Here is a 22,880-nt window from a genome sequence, read left to right as displayed (position 1 = left end):
ATCTGTCCGATCCCCTCCAAACCCAGCATCCCGCATTGCACCCATCAGCTCAAAGCCCATCTGTCCACCCAACCTGACCTTCTTGGCTACCTTCTTGGCTACCTTCTCCCGTGGAGGCTGACAAGGCTCCACCCCTCTCTCGCCCCGCCCCCACTCCCCGCCCCTTCCGGAAGCCAGCACAACGAATCCCGGCACCCTAGCAACAGCGCTTTTTGGGCGGTCCAGTCCGGGAGCAGGGCTCTCGGTGCGAGCCAATAGTGAGGGGCTCCGGGAGTGAGGCGCGGGGGGCGGGGCTCGGCGCGGCCGCCGCCATCTTGGTGCGAGAGAAACAATAGGACGGAAGCACCGCGGGACCCGGCTGAGGCAGCAGGTAACGCCCGCTTTGCCCGGCCTGTGGCCCTGCCTGCGGCCCTGCCACCCTGGGGACTTTAGAGGATGGTTTCCCTGGGCATTTGGGGGAAGAGGTTTTTTGTCATTAGCGGTGTCCCTGGGCTATTTGGGTTATTTGGGGAGGGGCTCTCCCGCGATCATGGGGGTGGGAGAGATGTTAGGGTGGGCCAGATTTCTTCGGGTCATCATTTGAGAGAGGCATTATGTCTTCAGGTTACTGGGGAGAGAAGAGCTCTACTGGGTTTGAGGGGCAGAGTCTTCTCTGGTCATTGGGGGTTCCCCGGATATTTTGGGGGTGCGGTATCTCCCCCTGTCATTGAAGTCTCCTCAGGTCTTTGGAGGGAAGGCAAAATCTCTCGGGTCATTGAGGGGTCTCTCCAGAACATTGGCGTCCACGATCTCCTGGGTCATTGAGGGGCGTCTCCTTGAATGTTCGGTTGGAGAAGTCAGCCCAACGCCTCAGGTACAGTTACCTGCGGCCGGCAGATGTGCAGCCATTTTGAGTGTTGAATGCCAGTTGGGTTTGTCAGCTGGTGGGGAAATCTGCCCACCTAGCCTTATTGTGTCTAAAGGCCTAAAATGGATCCGAGAACGTCTTTATAGCGATAAGCTTCACCGTAGGTGGAGCTTTCATTTCTTTCACATTTGATTACAGACTGCTTTTTGTCTTTTTCATCCTAATGATTTATTCTTGGATTTTATTCAGTTTCATACAGTAAAACTGAATTGCAGAAAAGTGAATCCAGACGTTGTGAAAATAAAATGTAGAAGCCAGTAAAATCTTAATAAATACCAGGGGAAATAGAACTAATCACTGTTCGGGATGAAACATTTTGGTAGCAGAAATGTACACAGAACAAGAATAAAATAAAATCATCTGAAAGAATAGTTTTAAGAAAAAGTACTGAAACTTTTTAAAACTGGTAACAGAAGTGTTGCAGATCACCAGTTTCGTGATAATTTGTTTGAAGCACCATGATTAAAGTACTTTTGATGAATTCTAGTATTTAAAATATTTGCTGTATCTGCATTTTTAGCAAGGTAACATTTAAAGTGAACTAAGATGCTTATTTACAGAGGGTTGCTGCTGTGGAGTTTGTGTAGTTGCACCGTATAATCTAGTGTTAAGTATTTAAAGAGATGTCTCAGGGTGGTACTGTTATTGTTTTGACTTTGGCCAGTGCCAGAATTAGCAACCGAGCAAAATGAATACTTTATCATGTTGATGTAATAGGCTAGTTGATCACCTATTAACTTTTCTGGAGGAAAAAGTCAGTTGAATGGCTGTTCCAGTTGGTTTACCTACTTTGTGACTTCAGAATAGAATTCACAGGAATTGTTAGAAATCATGGGATGAGAACTAGAGCTAGAGTTGGTATAATTTTAAAAACCAGTTTAGCAGATACAGACTTCTTTTTGCTTCAGGGCTTTGCAGGTGACAGACAGGTACACAATATATCGGCCTGGTATCTGTCTGAGCACTGGAATGTGTGAAAGAAGGTGCAACCACTGGCTGATGAATCTTAGCCAGGCTTCCTTACAGAGGGGTGCGAGGGATGCCAGAGCCTTCTGTAAGCACCGGAGATGTCACTGTATCTAGGCAACACGAATGAGACTGAGCCTCCCTGAGGCCAGCTTGCTGAGGTGAAAATTTTCCATTGTTTGGTTCATAAAGAGGATGCACTGGGGAAGAATTTTTCCCATAAGTGAAGTTATTTTACCTAGTGGGATAATCACCTTAAACAAACTGTACACACTTATATAGTGGAAAGTAAGTAGATGATTACTCTCATATGATTACATTTTATATGATTACATTTTAAAGCATGTTTTTGTTATTTAAATAAATTATAGTTTGGCCTGTTTGCATACGAAGTAATGAAAGTAACAAGTAGTACTAGCGTTTCATAGTATATTCTGGTAGCAAGAAAGGATTCTTTTCCCAAAAAATTGAATTTAGAATTTACCTCAAAATTTGAAGGAAGAGTCTTCTAAGATGATGGATAGTTGGTTTGGGTCTGTTAGCCATCCGTCCATCACCAGCTTCTGTAGTTACCAACTCCTAGCCAACCTTGTTTCATTTACACTCTGCCTTGCTTCCCTATCTTAAAAAAAAAAAAATTGCTGAAGTTTTAGGAAACCTATCCAAAAAAATGTATTTTATCTATAAGTATTTCACTGTGTATCTCTTAGAAACAAGGAGCTACCCACTTTATCTACAACACTATTACTCTGTCTAAAAAACAATGATAATTCCTTAATATTTTTTCAAATATTCAGTCATGGTCAAATGTCCTCAGTTGTCCCACTATTTTTTTTATTGAGACCTTCTGACTCTAGTGGCCAGGTTTGGAGGGGTCACACCTGTATATCTTTTTGATGAAAAAATTGTGAAGGAACTGCCAAGGCTCATTCAAAAATGAACCCTAAACTGTGAATTCTGAGGACTGTCACGGACCTCAAGGACAACACAGTGCAAGACCCTCCTCCTCCCCCTGTGTCATGTGGTCCAGATCTTCTGTGTGGAATGGAGAGGAGATTCTTCCCCTTAGCCTCCAGGAGGATGTAGATGTTCTGCTCCTTGTCTCTTTACAGACCTCATTCTCTCACACTGACATTGCACCCTTGCTTACAGGCTGTTCACCATTATGTGGGCCTTGATCCAGTGCTCCTCCTTCTTTACCCTTGGGGTTCTTCTGAATTCCCTTTGTAGGTAATTCCCAGATCTGTTTTCAGGTTAGGTTCACTCAAGCTTCAATCCCAGTACTTCTCTGTCTTCTGAACATTTCTTCTTGATTCCTTGACCATCCATTATTCTTAAGTGTTTGCAGCTCAGCTCTGTCTTCTCAGCTGTTTCTGACTTCATGAACACTACATCCTTGTTTTGACTTGTTGTGAAGGCTCAATATTTGACTCATCCCTCTAATTTGATTCCCTGTATCAGGGGTTCAGAAAATATTGTCCATGGTTGCCTGCTCCACAGATTGTATGCAGAGTTCAGTGGTGGTGTGCATGTTTCAGGAGAGAGGCCCACAGTTGTCTCAGATTCTCTAGGGGTCACTCGCCGCATTGAGAGTTAAGGACAGTGTGCTAGACCTAAGCAACCTACCAGGTCCTGTTTCTCTACCCTCCCACCCCACTCCTTCCTTAATTCTCTTGTGTGAGCTGGGCAGGGCAGCAGGCTCTGTGGGTACAGTGGAGAAGACAGGAGACCCTGTGCCCTGCCAGGGGTGCCATTGAGTCAGGGGAGGTGACATTAAGGAGGTCATTCTAGGTGGGACAGGCATCTGGAGACAACAGTCTTATGTCTTAGTGGCCCCAGAATATAAGGGCTGTTAGGACTCTTCCCCTGCCACATCTCCTTCCCCTTCCCTGGGGATGAAAGAGGAGAGACCTGTGAGAGAAGGAAGCCCAGGAGGGGAGATGATGGAGAGGTCAGTTTGGTTGTGGTCCTGATGGCCTCCTAGGGGTTGTACCTCTGTATGGGGTGGGGTGGGGTGGGGGGAATTCCTGCTGTCATCTCCTTCCTCCAGAAAACTCCTAGGCTCAGGACTGTGAGATCTGTGTTGCCTCCTCTTTCATCTTTGGTTTCAACATCTTCAGATGACCAAATACTAAATTTATGGGCTTAAAGAGTTGCCTGAAACATTACTATGGTATGACATGTAACAGAGAAGCTTGAGAGAGCTTTCTAAGGCACTCACAGTTTTTCTTTAAAAGTTTAAAGATTTTTCTTCTCTTGAACCCCCTTTTTCATGTATGCTTCTAATATTTATAGGAGTTATATCTGTTTATTTGCTCCTTAAGTAAGAATGTGGACAGAGAAGTCTCCTAGTAAATGCTGGTCCCTATTGCCACTGTCCCTCCACCCATGTCATTGTAGTAGTGACCTGCTAGTCCTCTGTGAAGCTTTCCCTATCCCTCTGCCAGGTTAATTTTCCTAACGTAAAGTGTTACCACCCTGCTTCAGAATCCATGGTGGCTTGAATACATTATAGGTCAGGTCAGAGTGAAACAATGGGTGCAGTCGCTTAAATCTGCTCTGTCCCAGCAGTTCTACTTCTGGGAGTTTTCTTACAGAAGTACTTCACAAGTATACAAAGCCAGATGCAAGGATGCTCATTTCATTATTATTTAATAAAAAAGTTAGAAATAATGTCAGTAGGGAAGTCAATAAATACATTGTGATTGTGTGTGACTATTATGCAGCCTTGGAAAGGAATCATAGAGATGTGGAAAGATGTGTAAGGCATATAGCTTAGTTGGAGGGGAAATGGCAAAGGAGAAATATTAAATGATTCTGTTCATATGAAGTACTCAAGTACTCAAATTTGTAGAGACAGAAAGTTGAATGGTAGGTACCAGGGTCTGGGGATTAGGGAGGGTGAGGAGTTATTGTTTAATAGGTACAGAGTTTCAGCGTGAGATGATGAAAAAATTCTGGACATAGATAGTGATAATTATTGCACATTGTGAATGTACTTAATGCCATAGAAGTGTATACCTCAAAATAATTAAAATGGTAAATTTTATATTGTGTATATTTTATCACTTTTTAAAAAGTTAGGTGAGAAAAAGAAAGCTGATTTTACTTGGGAGAAAAAGGCAAAATGACACATATAGCCTTATCCTATTTGTGTAAAGAACAGAAAGATGTATTGAAGAAAATCTACAGGATGAAGAGACCCCAAACCAATAATGGTGCTCATTTTAACATACTTGTAACCAGTTTAAAAATCTGTTATTTAAGAGCTAAGCAGGATGTCTGTTGGCTCTTCATTTCTCTACCTGTTGTGGAAGCCTCCTTTCTTCACGCTTCTTACACAAGTGCCAGCTTAATTGCCGCCCTCATCCCCTTGCACTGTCAGGTCTACTCTCTGACCTCCATCTCCCAGTGCCCTTTTTGTAGGAACTAGGGATAGTGGACAGAGGGTAGCTCATGTTTCAGGGGTGCATGCAGGCAGTAGACTAGATGTTTAACCTTGTCCCACCTCCTGGCACCTCCATAAAACTGTAGCATTCCTAGAGTTCACAGATTAAGACAGGCACCAAGAGTAGGTAATGCACCATTTATACCCAAATATAAGGCAGGCCCCAATTTGTCAGGGAATAGATTTTAAAAGAATTTTTTGGTACAACTCAAGTGTATGAACAGACTTACAGAGATAGATAAAGGTTGTATTTCTTAGAATATTTATTTCAAATTGCATGTACGTATTTAGTTATTATCTAAAATAATGTATTGCTTTAGAAGTTATGCTTTTTACCTACATATTTCATGAATTAGTTCTGCTCCAACTTGCTTGGGGCATCTTTGCCACTCCCATAGCCATATTTGGAGGGGTTCTCCTCTTGAATACTCATCCTCACTTCTCAGTGTTGGAGACATTTTCACTGGAACCTTTACCCCAAGCTGGTTGTGACCTCTGCAGTGAGACCCTTTTACCATGTTGATTTTTTTAAATCGCAGCTTTTAAAATTCATTATAGTTCACGTACCATATAATTCACCTCAAAAGAAGTCCTGTATCCATCATCCCCTCACACGGGGTCTTTTGAGCTGCCCCTGTCCTTTGTAGAACCTATGCTTGGCCTTCAGAAGCAGACACAGCAGCACCTTCCCAGGGTTGCATGCACAAGGACCTTATGGGTTGATTGGGATGCTGCACTTACATCAGGAGGCCAGAGGAGGACGGTAAGCCCAGGATGCAGGATCCTGGGGCATTTGGAATGTTGGACCTTCCAGAGGTGCCAGCTGGCAGCTTACAGACTCTGGGCCCAAAAACTGATGGATATGGCCAATAGATCTGGGACAGGTGAGGGCTGGGAAAGGAAGGGACAGGCTGCCCTTGGCCCAAGAATGATTTGTCTTACTCTCAGAGTGTTTTTACTCTGAAAATACCTTAGGCTCCTTGTATAGAACCAAAGGAAGGGAACAGTGGTAAGATGTCGAAAGTGGAAGTTCCCCATTGGCCTTCCCTCCCAATCCTCACATGCTCTTGACTGACTGAAGTCTCTTGCCCTTCTCACAAGCCAGGTGATTCCAAGGGAGTTGGTGTGTGATTTGCTTCAGAACTATGGGTGCAATTAAGCTTGATTTCCCCAAGGAAGTTTTTTTATATCTTGCTGTGCCTTATTTTGGAAAGACATCTTAGGACTCATGGAGGACGAGTAGCAAATGGTCAAGTGTTAGGACATAGTACTGTGACCTATGCAGTGTCAGGAATTTTCTCACTCCTGTATCTTGTTCTTTTCCTCGCTGGTCATGGAGGAACACTGACTGTCCTTGGTCAGAGTAGTTGGGTGATAAAGATGCCATATTGGTGCTGTGAGCCTGGTTTCTTTAAAGACCCTGGAGCGGGGAGTATTTACCTGAGTGAAGTGTTGTGAGGACCCAGAGGAAATTGTGCCCTCTGGGCACAGGATCTGATGCAGTGCAGGGCCCATGTGGTTCATCCTCCAGCAAGTGCAGAACTCGTTGTGCTGACCTGGGCGGGTCGGGGTTGCCTGGGTTCTGTGGCTGCCCATGAAGACTGAATCATTTTTGGCACCATTTGCTTCAGAGGATGAGTTCATGTTTCATCTGGTTTGGGGACTTGCTGAGAGATGAGCAGGGGTAAACATTGACCACAGGCACGGAGCATATAATCTTGTCTGAAGCCAATGGACCATTACTTATTAGCACACAAGAGAACCATGACTCAAAGTAAGAAAGTCCCCATAGATGGAGACCTTGTAGCAATTTTGCCCATAGCCTGAGAGGGTCACTTCTGTGTGTTCCTGTTGTATATGTTTCCTGCAAGATGGTGGGAGTCATAGTCTGTACCAAGGAGGAGGAGACTGGAGATGGAGATTTACTCTTGAAGAGTAACGGGCTTTTTAAGGAAGACTGGTAATTCTTGGTGTATGTATGGAATACATGTTAGAGATTTATGAATAAATTTCATATTCTGATAAAGACATATGGCATCTTAGAATCAATAATTTAAGTTTTCTTGAAGGAGTGGTGCTACAGTTTTGCTAGAAGAAGCTTTTTAAATTGCTAAAACTGTAATTCTAGCTGTGTAACTGATGAACATATTTCTAGGTAGTCTGAAAGCGCCCTCTCCCCGTCCCCTACTATCTTGGGGCCCTCTAGTCTTTCATTCCAGAAATCTGATCTGATGAGGCAAAGAGATGGGGCAGTGTGATCATGCTGGTGGTTCTAGGGAGGAGAAGCCTCTGAAAGGCTGCTGCTTCCCTTATAAAAAAGCTTGTCTGGATTTTTTGAACAGAGTCTGCTGTTTTATTTGTCCCTCAGCATTGGTGAAAGGATCTGCATTATTGTGACTTTTGTGAAATAGTTCCACCTACAACTTGCAGTTTCTCCTTCATTAAAACTAGAATAAAATGCTAATGAGGGAGAAAAGGAACACCTGCTGTTGGACCCCAGGCATCTGTGTTAGGTTAATGCAGGGCTTCTGTGTCTTGTCTCTCTGCTCCTGCTGCTTCCTTTGGTGGAGCCAGCACCTGATATGGCATGGGTTTGACCCTTCCAGACTTCTTAGCAGTGACTCTTACCTCAAAGTATCTATCCTAGGAGATATGGTGCCTAGGGGCACCCATCTGTAGGGGAAGTGATCTTAGTATCTACTCCAGAAGGCTGCTGTAGGAGTGGAGGAGTTACAGAGCAGACTAAGTGCTCAATGAACAGTAGCTTTTGTCTCTGGCATGGTTGTATCTCATTGTCATCGAAGGTTGAGGAGTTGGTCACTTCCTCCTCTGACCTTCCAGCACCATGTACACACTTTAGGGACAGCATGTATTGGAGTTATTATCCTCACTTGTTTTCATGTGGTCCATCTCCCAGGGTCTCCATCATGGAGTAGAGCTCTGAGCATGCAGTGCAGATTGGATCAGTGTGTTTTTTGTGTATGTGTGTGGATGAGTTTAAAACCTTCAAGAGCTGAGCAGCCATCTGGATTTTCCTGTTTCAATTGCAGTGAATTATTTTACCCCCTAATATTTTCCCTTTCAGTTTTAAAAGTAACAAATATGTGCTCCAAGTCTGAGAATCTTTCCAGAAGTTTGGAACATTCAGAGAACTAAAGAGAGGGAATAGCAATCTTACCACATAGCACAGGGCAGATCCAGGTTTTGTGGTGTCTGAAGTTTATATAATGTAATATAAATATATATAATTTACTTTCTACAAAATATATAAGCACCATTTTTAAATAAAAAGATTTATAATTATGAAAACAATTGTATAAAAAAGTGAGTATTTGGATTGAAAAAAGAAATCACAAAACATTATACATTTCAAAAATCAATACTTCAGTAATTTTTTCCCTACATTTTTGGGCAGCATATTGACTGCTTCATTCTATGACAGCAGTGTCATAATTTTTCTATAGAAAAGTCACATAGTCACTACTCTAGGTTGGTTAACCCTCATATGCTTTCTGTTGTTGACAACTTAGAACAATTTCTGTCAGCTTTATAACTCATATGTCATGTAAACTTTACCATTTTAACCATTTTTAAGTGTACAATTTAGTGGCATAGCTGGAACTTTTTGCCCATCTTTTCCTCTGTATGTCTTATGACATAGTTCAGACAATATAGATCATACATAAAATTGTGTATCTTCCTTCTTTCACTTAAAGAGCATATCATAAGCATTTTCTCAAATTGTTTAAAAATGTAAAATTAATAGGCAAATGTTTTATAGTATGCTAATAGTTCATCATACACTTCCCTACTGATGGATGTGAAGGTGAGTGTGTTCATGCTGGGGGATAAGAAGTGTCCTGCCGGGACTTGATGTTTATGGAGCAGTGGTGGGAGCCTTCCTAGGGTTGATGGTAGTTTGATGCCGTATACCCATGACCCAGGTGGGTCAGTCTGGTCAGCCACTGTCCTTGATACCTTTACTCTTCCTTCCTGGCTTTATTTTGCTAAAACTCCTTTTTGTTTATTCATTTTTGTCACCAGAGATTGTGCCTCATTTGTTACCCAGCTTTTCTGGAAGTCCAGGTCATGGAGGGAGTAATTTTCCTTCTTCATCGTCTTGCAGAGGCATCTTGTTTAAAGCTGGATGGCAGACCCGCCAACATTGCTGAAGAGGCCTTCAGCAGATACTCAGTACCAACCCATGGTCTTTCTTTGCTTTGCCTGCAAAAGATGGGGATAATTACCTTTCAGTGATAACTTAGCAACCTGAAAACCTTGGGTCTTTGGGATGTGAACTCAATACCAACACAGAATTTCTGAATGCTAGTTAGTATATTTGTTTTAAACTATGATAGTTAATCTTCTGATAGCCACATTTTTACAGTTTATTCTTCAGGGACCATTCTTTTGCCTGATTTTCTACAAAAGGGAATTTTTCAAGAGGTTGCTTTGTTTACCTGAGCTTAGACTTTGTTTACATGAAATGTTTCCACACCATCAGGTCCCAGATGAGTGCTTAGGTGCTGGGTCCTTCATTTATATTTCCCAGTTAATGCAGACTTAATAAGGTGGGAGAATATAAATGGAAAATTAACACCCAGTTGATGCTGAGAATACATTTTGTAAAGTGTATGGCATGCCTCTTTAATGACACAGTTGTAATTTGAGGCACATCCTGTGGAATGCTTACTTTGTGCTGGTGCTCTTCTGGGCTCTGACATTCAGAACAAAACAGTCAAAAATCTCTAACTTTATGGATTTTGTTTTCTTGTGGGGCAGAGTGGGGGAGACAAAGTAAACAGGACAAATAAGAAAACCTAGTATGTTAGATGGCAGTTAAGTGCTGAGGAGAAAATAGAGCAGGGTTGTATAAGGAGTGTGGATGGGGTGATGAGGCACTTTTAGATGGGGTGGCTAAGGAAGACCTCATTAAAGAGGTGATATTTGCATAAAGAGCTGAAGGAGGTAAAAGAGTGAGCCAAGAGGATATCTGGGGAAGAGTGTACCAAGCAGAGGGAATGGCAAGGACAGAGGCCCTGAGGGAGGTGTATATTGGACTTGTTTGAGAAACAAAAAAGCCAGTATAGTTGGAGTACATTTGCTGTTGGTTTTTCTACAGAAAGACTTATTGTACCAGTATGCTTCTGTTCTGCTCATTTGTATGTAAAGGATGCTTTTGCTTTACAAGAATTGAAAAAGATAGCCATGCAACTGGTACAGGTTTGCTGGTATTAAGACCCTAATATATAGCACAGAGAAATATATTTAAGATCTTGTAGTAGCTCATGGTGAAAAAGAATATGAAAATGAATATATGTATATTCATGTATGACTGAAAAATTGTGCTGTACATCAGAAATTGACACAACATTGTAGACTGACTATAACTCAAAAAAAAAAAAAGACCCTGATAAAAATTAGGCTTTCAAAGTGAGCAGATGGCTTTAGGATTAGCAGTGGGATTTATGAGGGAAAACATGGCTGTCCCTGAAAGTCTCTACCATCAGAGAATATCTTCACAAGATAGTGACCCAGGTGTACCTTGCTAGGCAAGATGCTCCATGTAAGGCAAATGAGCCCTGTTAGAATGGATGGGAAGGTTAATTTCAGCCAATGCATTTGCATGTAGAAACGATTTAATAGCTAGTATCTTTAATTATAGTATTTTCTGATTATTAAAATACATACTTACTGTAAAATTTTTGTAACAGAGAAAGTATAAGAAAAATTCAGCCCTTTTATTGAAATATAATTTATATACAATAAGATTCCTCAGTTTTAAGTCTATAATTTGATGAGTTTTGACAGATGTATGCAGTCATATATAGTCTTTTGTAGTTGACTTTTTCAGTTAACATAATGCTTTTGTGATTACTCTTTGTTGTTGTATATATCAATACATTCCTTTTTTTGTTGAAGAATATTCCATATATGGATATACCACAGTTTGTTTATTCATTACCATTTGATGGACATTTGGGTTGTTTCCACCTTTTGGCTATTGTGAATAGTGCTGCTGTGAACATTCATGTATAAGCCTTTATATGGACATTTGTTTTCATTTCTCTTAGGTAAATACCTACGAATAGGATTACAGGGTCACATAATAAGTATATGGGTAACTTAGTAAGAAACTGCCGAACTGTTTTCCAAGGTGGCTGTACATTTTCATTCCTACTAGCAATGTTTGGGGAATCCATTGAGCAACCCTGGTGGTATAATCATGGGTTGTGTATGGTTGTTTGCAGATGTGGGCGATGGCTCTGGGGCTTATGGAGAGGAGGTGCATGTGGTGAAGGTTGTTTTTCCACCATCAGGCTAATACGCCTCACACCATCCCCTGTGACTCCTAACCCTGGGGTTTTTCTTAAGGCAGAGTAAGTGGCCCCAGCAGATCCCATTTGTAGCCTCATGGACTAGATTCTAGATGTGTGAGCTACTAAGGGCCCGGAGGTTTTCATGAGTCATAGTTGTTTTATTTGCAATATTTTAAAGTTAAGACTATTAATGTTAAGGCATTGTTTCCAATATATCCTTAAACCAATTTGATAGATTTAAGGGGATGGGCTGTGGGAGAAATCTGTGTCCTATCCTAGGATGATCATGTTCTGTGTTCCTTACCTGGTCATAGTTTCATGGACAAACGTGAGGAAATGTGGAAAGCTAAAACAGTTGCTTAATCTGAAGCCAACATTTTACACTATTCTCTATCTTCATAGGTTCAGGGTCCACACATTGCATGGACTTCTTAGTAACCATTAATACTCTAGGATTCCTGGGAAACTGGGCGTTAGACTCCAGATATTTAAAAACCTTTAAGAGATCCAGCTGCTCAAACTATGTGAAACAGAGAAAGAGTGGCAGTGAAACAGAGTAGGTGCTTTCGGCACTTTTCTCTCTTCTGACCAGGCTGAGGCCACTAGAGAGGAAGCTGATCTGTTGTGTAATCCTTGGAAAGTTGATCCTTCATTTCCCACAGAGATAGGGCCTATAAGGGACCCTAAAGCAAAAGCTCCATTTCTTTGTCTGCAACCCCAAATATGAGAAATATATTGTACAGTGAAGCCATACTTATGTTCATATTCAGAGATTAAACATAATGAAAAGAATCACAAAACAGGACTTACTACGTGAAATACAATGGTACTCACTGTTTTTTCCGACTTGATTTTTTTTTCCCCCACTGGCTACCACTCACTAATTTGGTTACACAACCCACAGAGTAGAGCTCTATGCCAGGTCTTTCCTCTCCATTTTACAGACCAGAAAACTGGAATCCAAAGGGAGCCAGGGACTTGGAGTCTTTCTCCAAGTAACTGAGTGGCAGAACTTGGACCAGAAGCTGGCTCCACCTCACTACAGGATAATCCATTTTCTCCCTAATTCTGCCTCACATTTAGGAGTTTCCTCTGTCATCAGTATTGGTACAGGCGAGAATAAGCCTTATTTTTCTTGCCTTTCTTACCTGATGATGATTCCTCTCTGGGGAGCAATGTCCCTTGGACTGCCTGAGTTGGGTGCTGGGGGGAGGGTGGCAAGGTGCCATGTTATACCCAGCAGCTAGTGAACACACAGGAGATCTGGGAGAAGCTGGTGGAGACCCTCACTGGGCTTTTCAGCCTCCAGCCATGAACCATATTGTAGAGAGTTGCCATGAAGGACCAGCTTTTGTTTTGGATTTCTCATTGGGGGTAGGTAAGAGAGATGCCTGGACACAGATTTTTTTTTCCTACTTAACTCAATACATTTAAGGAATCTCGAACAGAGTTGGAAAGGTATTTGTATTAGTGTTAGCATTACTCTGGTTACAAGAGCAGTTTTACATGTTTATGAAAGATTTGAATTGCCTGGCCTATGAGGAGTGTCTTGTTCTTTCATAATTGAATAATTATGGTACCTGGTTCTTGCTTGGATACTGGCAGGCTAACCATAAGCCAGTAGCTTTCCTTTGGTGTTGCTCTTACTCAAGAGGACTTGTTCACTACTGAAAAACTAGTGTGAACCTGTCTGTATAAACCTAAAGGGCTTGTGTGGCCAAGCCTCTCAGAGCTCCACCTTCTGGAGAGAGTCTGGAATGGCTGGAAGTTCTTCAACCTTTAAGCAGATTGCCTCTGTGGTATCTTGGGACTTCTCAACACATGCCCTACTGAGGGCTTCTGTGATGAGAACAAAGTGCCAGCTGAGAAATCAGAACTTTTGGTGAGAACGTAGTGCCAGATGAGAAATCAGAACCTTTGGTTTGCTGCTCTTTACGTAAAGGAAAGTTTATTATTCCTATCCTCGAGTTCAGTTGGGGCCCACCATTGGCTCTCTCTGAAAGAAAGAGATTAACACCAGCTAAACTCTTTTTTTTGTTTAAAAAAGAGGATGTTTTATAAATAGAAAATGTAAATACATGGTGAAAGCACTGTCACAGGACAGGCTAAATGTCCCATGTATATTTGAGTGCTATACAACAGCAGGTGTGCCAGAGACCCTGGGCCCCAGAGGCACCTGTGTGGGGACATCCAACAGATTGAGGTTCATTTGGAAAGTATGGCTTACTGTCCCTAGCGCTGGGTGAGTTTCCTCAGCTCCCCGAATCAATTTAATTGGTTTCAGCATCTACCTCATAGAAGGTATCCTGAGGACCAAATGAGGCAAATTCCCATAGTGAGCCTAGCACAGAGTCAGTGCTTTACCCTCCTTAGAGGACAGTTGGCACTCTAACTGACCCATTCTCACCACCACCACCATCTTGCAGTTAGAGTAATGGGAATCAGAGGAGTTCCCAGTAAGAACTCTATACAGATACTGAAGTGTAGCCTAAGCCCTTTTAGTAGTGCTAGTAGCGACCGTGTAGTCTGAATTATAGACAGAAAACAGAATGAGCTGGACATAACCGGAAATGGTTCACAGGCACATACAGCTGTGCTCTGCTGAGATCCAGTGTGCTTGGGGATTCCGAGTCAGGTCTAAGGCCCTGGACCTCACTGGATGAGACCCCTGAGTGCCCCAGGAGTGCAGCTTTGGTTTAAAGGTGTGCCCCAGCTTTTGAAGATCAAGATAGAACCGATAAAAATAGTCAGTGACCTAGAACACTGTGTATCTTTTTAAAAGGAGTTAGCCAGCCTTGATCGGTTGTTTTTAGATGCAGACGTTAATCATTAAAGCTAGGCCCAAGCTCCTCTGCTAATAAGGTTAATGGGGCTTGTCTTTGGCCTTAAGCAGGGCAGTGTGCGTAGACAAAGTGGGGGAGTAAATCTTACTAGATGATGCGTAAGCAGGTTTCCCTTCAAATGCGTTTTATAAAAACAACTAATGACCAAGAGTGAACCCTAATTTGAACTTTGATGCTGTATCAGTATAGGTTCATCATCATATGTAACAAGTGCACTCTGATGGGGGATACTGATAATGGAGGAGCCTATATCTATGTATCTTTGGGGCAGATGGTTATATGAGAAATCTCTGTTTTCTCAATTTTTCTGTGAACCTAAAACTGCTCTAAAAAAATAAAGTATTAAAATAAATATAATTAACGGAGAGACTTGGACGTCAGTTACGTTAAGTTTAACAATTTTATTAGAAAATGGTAAGAATTAATCCCAATATTAGGCTTGAAATTGTGATTTTACCTTGTCGTGGCTTCGCGGTAGTGGCTTTCCAACGCGGGGCGGGGTGATTGGGGCTGTTTAGGGGTCTCCGGAGGCATCACTGCCTGTCGACATCCGGTCCCGCCCGGCAAGAGCTCTCTGGCTGTTTGTTTCTGCAGCAGGAGGCGAGGCGGGAGTGGGCGGTGTGGGCGGGGCCGCGCGTAAGCTCAGGCTGTTTTGTCTTTCGGCTGGAGGAGGAGGACTAGCGCCTCCAAGGCAATTCCCAGGGCGCTTCCAACTCTTTGTCACTGTTCGCTTCCGGCAGAGCATTCTGGCCCGCACAGCCGAGAAGCTGAGGCCAGACGGACGGACGGGCAGACTGACGACAGACGGAGGACGCGCTGGCCGCTGGACCCCGCCGCCTCCCCCTTCTTCCTGCTGCCTGCACTTGGAGAATGAGCCCAGCCTTCAGGGCCATGGACGTGGAGCCCCGCGCCAAGGGCGTCCTGCTGGAGCCCTTTGTCCACCAGGTTGGGGGGCACTCGTGCGTGCTCCGTTTCAACGAGACGACCCTGTGCAAGCCCCTGGTCCCAAGAGAGCACCAGTTCTACGAGACCCTCCCAGCCGAGATGCGCAAATTCACTCCCCAGTACAAAGGTGAGCCCCCAGGTGCCTTAGGGGTCTCGAGCGCCTGGCGAGGACATGCGAGGCCGGGGCAGCCATCCCGGGAGCCCTCACCCCCTCCCACTCACCCCGTGTTTTCCCTCCTCCTCCTCCTTTTGGCCCTCCGCCCAGCACCTCACACCCTCAGTTTTCAAGCCCTGGTAAGATTGCTCGATTTTGTTTTGTTTTGTGGATTTGTTTTGAGTTTATTTTGGTGGAAGTGTAGTTGTGTTTTATGTTCAGGTGTCTCTTGATAATGGTAACCCATAGTTCCCGTGAGGGGACAGCGGGGGAAGACTTTGGGAGGATTTTACCCAGAATACTTGCTGCCTGCTTTTTGTCCTGGGGAAAACCAGAAGCCCTGGTGATTAGGTAGGCTGGGAGCAGGGTTGAGTCAGATGGAATGCAGGAGTGGGAGGCCTCTACTGATTAGCTGAAGCCCTTTGCTATTACGGAATGTCCCGAAATTGCTGTATTACGGCAACACTTTGATTCATATATGGTGACTCTTCCTTTTTATAATGCAATTGGGGGGGCATCAACAGCCACCAGCATGGTGTGGTCTTTCCTGGGGGGGGTGGGGAATCCTTTGTAAACCAAGGAATAATCTACTAAGGAAATTAAAGTTGCATTGCCTGATTATACAAAGGACTCTTGAACAACTTGGGTTCTTCTGGGACTGTTGAGACATGCTCTTCGAAGACAGAATGTACCGGGCGCCTCTCTGTACTCTGAATATGCATGTGTGTTGTGGTGGGGGTGGGGGAGTTGGGGGCCCTCACTTGGTCCTTCTTTGTTGTTTTTTCCAGGACAAAGCCAAAGGTCCCTTGTTAGCTGGCCATCCCTGCCCCATTTTTCCCCTGGTTCTTTCCCCATGGCCACAGGGAAGTGTGGTCCCCTGAATTCCCCACCCTGGCTCCTCTGCGCCCAGAGCTGGGGACTACCTCAGAAGTGTCGTCTCTCTGAGCACGCATTCCCCTGCAGCAAGCAAGCGAGCGGGCGGGCAGCAAGGACTGAGCAAATTGAGTGAACCCAGGCCAGAGAGGCCTGGGAGGAAAGGTGTTCAGCCAGTCGGTTGTAAGGCATTCGTCGGCACCTGCTGAAATGATCCCATCTGACAGCCCCCTCCTCAAAGACTGTCTAATTACACATGGCAGGTTCTAGAGACTCGGGGAGAGCTGCTTTCAAGGCTACTGCGCGTCTGTGCTCCCAGCCTAACCCTATTTGCCTTGTGTTCATTTTGTTCTTTTGTGACATGAGATTGCAAAGACCAATAAAGCAATATATTTAAGAAGGACAAAAGGCTTGGGGTGCCCACCATGTGGGGGTGCTGCAAGAAGCCTTTGCTAGGGTGTCTTGTGCTGTGTGGTTTGTTTTGTTTGCTCCTTTATTTTGTTTTGCTTGCCCAGTCTTCCCTTACCCTTGGATGCTTCATACCCCTCAGGCAAATCTGTGTTCCCCTGTGTTCAGGCTCTGCTTTAAAGCAAGCCTCAGGGCCATTGGAGTTTCTGTTTAGGGCATTAAAAATTCCCACAAGATATAAAGAGCAAATGTTTTTACATCTCTCTTAGGATGAGAAGAATTACATAAAAATTAATAAACATTTTCAATGATGGAAAAATGTGTCTTGTAATTCTTTGGCTCTTGCCTTGTTGAGGAAGACTCTCAGCCATGTTTGCTCCCTAATCACTTGTCTTGTATGGTGTCATTTTTTCTAGCTGTTTTGATATTTGTTAGGTTTGCAGATGAGTTTGGGCCTCTGGCAACATAGAGACTAAGGAACAGGGTAAGAAAAAAACAACTGTTACAATCATGTTATTTATAACACATCTTCCTATGGAATTAAAAGTCCTCTTTGTTCCTCACCCTCCTTCCAGGTGTGGTATCTGTGCGCTTTGAAGAAGATGAAGACAGGAACTTGTGTTTAATAGCATATCCATTAAAAGGGGACCATGGAAATGTGGACAGTGTAGATAATTCAGACTGTGAACCAAAAAGTAAGCTCCTAAGGTGGACGAACAAAAAACACCACGTCCTAGAAACAGAAAAGACCCCCAAGGACTGGGTGCGGCAACATCGGAAAGAAGAGAAGATGAAGAGGTGGGTATAGACGGAGAGGGCACTGGACTCTGTGGGAGGGTGGGGAGGGATCTCAGTCACAGCGCAGTCCCCTGGGGCTAAGGACTCACACGATGGACTTAGGTGCCTTGTCAGTCTGTGGTCAGTTCCCGCATGGCATGCCCAGCTTCTCTTTAATTGACTCTGAGTTAGATCATGCCACTTTGGGTAAGACAACTGTAGTGGCAGCTGTGAAAGAGTTTCAGTCACTCATTCCTTCTGCAAATGCCCTGTGCCAGGCACTATGCTGCATCCTAGAGATGGAGCAGTGACCCAGACAGGAGCCATCTGCTCACCCCAGGTTGTTCACTGATAGTGGGAGACAAAATGGTCAGTTGCGCATCCCCAAATCTTGGGGATCCACCTAAGCAGAGCCCACCAAGTACTGCACCTTGGCAGAGCTTGTAAAAACACAAAGTTATATATACATATAAAATGTAGCTAAGTAGGTCGACTTATTCTTATGGAACTTCAGTTCAGATTGTCCCAGTCTCCAGCATTCTGAGTCAGGGAATCTGAATGTACCAGAAGTCGGGGGGTGGTACTGCCTAGAAGAAGAGGGCAGTGAAGGCTGCCTTGCAGGATGCAGGGTGGAGGCTGAGGCTGTTCTTGCACCTTAGGGTTTCCTTATTGTAGAAAAACAGTGAACTGGCCCCTTAATATTTTTAAATCAACTGTCTTTAGGTATAATATACATACAGTAAAATGTACCCATTTGCATTGTTAACGTGTACGCTGAAACAACCACCCAACATCAAGATATCAAACTTCCTATCAGTCCAGAAAGTTCCTTGATGCTTTTTTGGCCCTGATTTGAATTAAGACAGTATGATTTACTGGCTTCTTGTCTCTTTATAGCCATAAATTAGAAGAAGAATTTGAGTGGCTGAAGAAATCTGAAGTCTTGTACTACAGTGTAGAGAAAAAGGGGAACGTAAGTTCCCAGTTTAAACACTATAACCCATGGAGCATGAAGTGTCACCAGCAACAGTTACAGAGAATGAAGGAGAATGCAAAACATCGGAACCAGTACAGTATCCTTTGTTCACAGGGCATCTCTGCCTTGGAGGGGAGGGAAAAGCAAGTGAGGAGACCCTTGGAACTTGTAGAGAGAATTTGGATTTTTTTAGTTATGGTTGTGCCAGGACACCCTACATGGTAACTACGGGCAACTATCACTTCCCTTGGGGCTGAGAGCTGGTGTGGGAGTGCAGGTGGTGGGAATGGGGTTTGATGGGTTCCTAGGGGTGAGAGGTACCTCATGGAGGGACCGGGACCTACCTGCATCAGGGAGGCTTTAGCCTAGAGTGCAAGTTGCTGGCTCATATTTTCAAACTCCTGCGGAAACTCCCAAATAGCCTAACTGCCAAGGTCTGCGGCTGACGGGGAGGACTGACCAGACTGGCACATGAAGAAAATATATGATCCTTTCTTTTTTGAGAATCAGGGAACCTATATGTACCAGATAGAATGATGCATTGAACCTCTAAGTACCAGTCACCCAGACTGAGTTAACCTACTCACATCAGCCTCCTGCCATGACTGTCTCTATACACCCAGCATCGCCCAGCTTCGCCCAGCTGAACTCTTCTGATACAAGTGTCAGATCATTTCATCTGTATACACCTCAACATGTATCTCGAAATGATAGACATTTTTAAAACATTAATACCATTATTACACCTTGAAAAGTGGATGGTAATTCCTTACTATCAAATATCTAGTATGTGTCCCCATTTTCCTAATTGTCTCGTAACTGTTTTTGATTATTTGCTTGAATGGGGATCCAAACGAGGTTCACAAACTGCATTTGGTTGAAACGTTGTTAAGTCTTTTAAAATACTCTTTCTTTTTTCTCTTCTTGGAAATTTCTTGTCAAAAAAAACTGGATCTTCTAGAGTTTCCCACCATCTGGATTTTACTGATTACATTCTGCGGTGTCTCTTACATGTTACTCTTTCCTCTCTGTTTCCATTAAGTTGATAATTTGATCTACAGGCTTGATCAGATTCAGGTCCAGTTTTAGGGGGGTGGGGGCAAGAATCCCTCAGAGATGGTATTGTACCTGTCCGTGAGGAAGCACAGTGTTTAGTTGTCTTTCTCTTTTGTATTGCCTTTGCCTTAAATCCATTTTTTTCATTAGGTGATTTTCTAATTTTTTCATTCCTTCTTCATTTATTAGCTGGAAACCTGTGAAGAGAAACTTGTTACTAACTATGTGCTTATTCTGAGGTATAGTTTATATAGGAAAGGCAAGTTAAATGTTTATTTTCCTTTATTTACTAGATATTTGGAATGATGAGATGGTTTTTTAACATCCTTCAAAGGTGACCACCGAGTTTTTCAGCATTATTATGAATCCATGAATTTAAACATTTGATGTGTTTTAGTCCATTATAGTTATCTTTACTGATGCTTAAATTGTCCCATGTTTGGCCAGGAGAGCCTTTTAAAATAGGCTTCTGAGTCATTTTGACACAATGACAGTAGTTTGTGATGGCTGTCTTACTCCCTGGTATGAAGAGATGGTACAGGGTCATGTATGTGTCCTACTCCATATGTGAATTCATTATTTCTTTAAGGCAGAAGTTGCAAGCTTTCTCAGTAGAGGGCCAGATAGTAAATATTTTAGGCTTTGCAGGCCATGCACTGTATCACAACTCTGCTTTTATAGCATGAAAACAGCCATAGACAGTAATGTAAGTAAACAAACATGGCTGTATTCAATAAAACTCTATGTATGGTCACTGAAAAATTTGAATTTCACTTAATTTTCATGTGTCATGAAGTTATTATATATTTTTTGACCTCCTAAAAGTATAAGAACCAGTCATTCCTAGCTTACAGGCTGTAGAGCAATGGGCAGTAGGTCATGGGTCACCAGTCCCTGCTCTAGGAGCACTGGTCTGGGCACTAGGGGAGCTCATACATCTGGCTGTGGTTTCTAGACCTTTTCATTGCCCACAGCTGGGAAATACATATTTATTTTAAAGAGAAAACTTCGTAAGTTCATACTGATATTTCTAGTTCATATTTAAGATGAGGATTTACCAAACTTACTTGATGTTCTGTTGTGATTTAGGACAGTATGTTTTTGGACCTTGGTCCCACATCTTGCTGAGTTCAGGAAATGGTATATGTGTCACCGAGGCTGGGGGAGACCAGGACTGTGTTGAGTCCAGACCCAGGCTGTTTTCAGGACAGTTCTCTGACAAGAACTGAAGGGGCCTTTTAGCCTTCTTGTCAGACCTGGGCTCCCTGCATGGGAGGTAACAGGATCTCTGCAGCACTTTGTGCAGGCATTGTGCCCGGGGAGTGCCCAGGCCCCATGGAGCAGCACCTTTTCTTTAGAGGGGTATTGTCCTTAACTATTCAGAATTTATCTTACTGGAAAACCTGACTTCCCGTTATGAGGTGCCTTGTGTTCTGGACCTCAAGATGGGTACGCGCCAGCATGGTGACGATGCTTCAGAGGAGAAGGCGGCCAACCAGATCCGCAAATGCCAGCAGAGCACATCTGCGGTCATCGGTGTGCGTGTGTGTGGCATGCAGGTGAGAGGAGTGTTAGGCATGGTGTGGGCTGGCCAGGGCATACAGGAACTGCCATTCCCCCACCCTGGCATAGTCCCATTTTCTCAAAAGATTACAGATTTGACTGAATCTGTCACTTTCTGATTAGAAAAGAAAGCATGCATGCCTGGGTGATCCCCTCTGGGACTGGCCTGACTGGCTGAGTCCTGAGGTTGTGGACAGGAAGGGGAGAAAGGCAAGAGGGTTAGGCCCTTTCCACCAACCCATATGCTGAGCTGGGGGCCTGGGGATGGAACCCAGGTCAGAGGGCTATATCCCGAGTGGGTGTTGACTGGAGAGGACAGTCCTGTGTGACTGGTATTCTTACTTAACAAGTTAAAGAATCTGATCCAAGGCTGTCATATCATTGCAGTCCCCAGGACCAGGCTCTGAGATAGATGACTGTTTTACCTGACCTGCTGGTCTCCCTCCCACAGGTATACCAGGCAGGCAGTGGGCAGCTCATGTTCATGAACAAATACCATGGACGGAAGCTGTCAGTGCAGGGCTTCAAGGAGGCACTTTTCCAGTTCTTCCACAATGGGCGGTACCTGCGCCGGGAGCTCCTGGGCCCTGTACTTAGGAAGCTGACTGAGCTCAAGGCCGTGTTGGAGCGACAAGAATCCTACCGCTTCTACTCAAGCTCCCTGCTGGTCATCTATGATGGCAAGGAGCGGCCTGAGGTGGCCCTGGACTCAGATGCTGAGGACTTGGAGGACCTGTCAGAGGAGTCAGCTGACGAGTCTGCTGGTGCCTATGCCTATAAGCCCATCGGCACAAGCTCAGTGGACGTGCGCATGATCGATTTCGCACACACCACCTGCAGGCTGTATGGCGAGGACAGTGTGGTACACGAGGGCCAGGATGCTGGCTATATCTTCGGGCTCCAGAGCCTAATAGACATTGTCACAGAATTAAGTGAGGAAAGTGGGGAGTGAGCTTGCTGGCTGCACCAGCACCTGAGAGACTCTCTATGTCCCAGGCACAGCTGTGCTGCGCCAGGGAGGAGGCCAGTATGGCCAGGCGGTGGCCCCTGCAGCCTGGAGCTGATGTGCAGAGGCCTCTGTGAGTCCCAGCCTGAGCCAGCCCCAGCCGTGCTTGGAGTCTTTATTTATTTTAACTATTTCTTCAACATTCCACATTTGATGATGCAGATACCTCTTTCTTCCCTGAGTGTAAATGTTCTAATACAAACCTTTTTGTTAAGTGTAAACAGTGCTGCTGTCATTCTTGCCAGGGATAGGCAGCCAGCCCCCCCCCAACCCTCAAGAAACCTCACACGTGCTGTGACCTCCCCCAGGGCCAGCGACATCCTCTTTGCCCGTGCCCCCACCTCATGGACTCTAAAGTCACCACAGCCTCTTGGCTTGGTCCTCAGTCCCCTACCCTAGCACCCACACACAAAACCTTAAATGGGTCCCTCGGGGGTCTGTACTGGCCTGATGTCCCAGCACCCTTTATGTAAATAGCTACAATTGACTCTTACCACAGGTCTTCCCCTGTTCTCATGTGACTTAAGCCAAGATTGGGCAGCAGGTGTGCCAAACCTTGGGTCCAGCTCCTGTGCCACTGGCAGCAGCTAATGGCTGACCATTGTGATGTCAGACATCCCGGAGCCAGTACTGGGGCC

General features: G+C 44.2%; 1 protein-coding gene and 2 long non-coding RNA genes across 4 annotated transcripts; 1 reads left to right on the top strand and 2 right to left on the bottom strand.

Annotated features, from left to right (window-relative positions):
• Positions 1-232: 232 nt before the first annotated feature.
• Positions 233-22,463, top strand: IP6K2 (inositol hexakisphosphate kinase 2). Of its 2 annotated transcripts, none has more exons than XM_006196276.3 (6): positions 233-370; positions 15,225-15,556; positions 17,440-17,662; positions 18,539-18,714; positions 21,057-21,232; positions 21,688-22,463. In XM_006196276.3, exons 2-6 carry the CDS (start codon positions 15,355-15,357, stop codon positions 22,186-22,188), a joined length of 1,278 nt encoding a protein of 425 aa, XP_006196338.1. In that variant the 5' UTR covers positions 233-370; positions 15,225-15,354; the 3' UTR covers positions 22,189-22,463. The 2 variants fall into 2 exon arrangements, with proteins under 2 accessions (XP_006196338.1, XP_015090494.1); XM_015235008.3 differs by lacking the exon at positions 233-370 and adding an exon at positions 619-853.
• LOC140686752 (uncharacterized) lies at positions 9,297-15,203 on the bottom strand. Its single transcript, XR_012060639.1, has 2 exons — positions 14,942-15,203; positions 9,297-9,545 (listed from the first exon to the last, which is right to left on the bottom strand). It is a non-coding gene; the product is annotated as an uncharacterized lncRNA (long non-coding RNA).
• LOC140686751 (uncharacterized) lies at positions 17,103-22,822 on the bottom strand. The gene is made up of 3 exons (XR_012060638.1): positions 22,737-22,822; positions 18,962-19,870; positions 17,103-17,336 (listed from the first exon to the last, which is right to left on the bottom strand). It is a non-coding gene; the product is annotated as an uncharacterized lncRNA (long non-coding RNA).
• Between the last annotated feature and the right edge of the window lie 58 nt (positions 22,823-22,880).

The sequence above is a fragment of the Vicugna pacos genome, chromosome 17, assembly GCF_048564905.1.
Source record: "Vicugna pacos chromosome 17, VicPac4, whole genome shotgun sequence".
Classification (NCBI taxonomy): domain Eukaryota; kingdom Metazoa; phylum Chordata; class Mammalia; order Artiodactyla; family Camelidae; genus Vicugna; species Vicugna pacos.
This window is presented reverse-complemented; position numbering and strand designations above follow the sequence as displayed.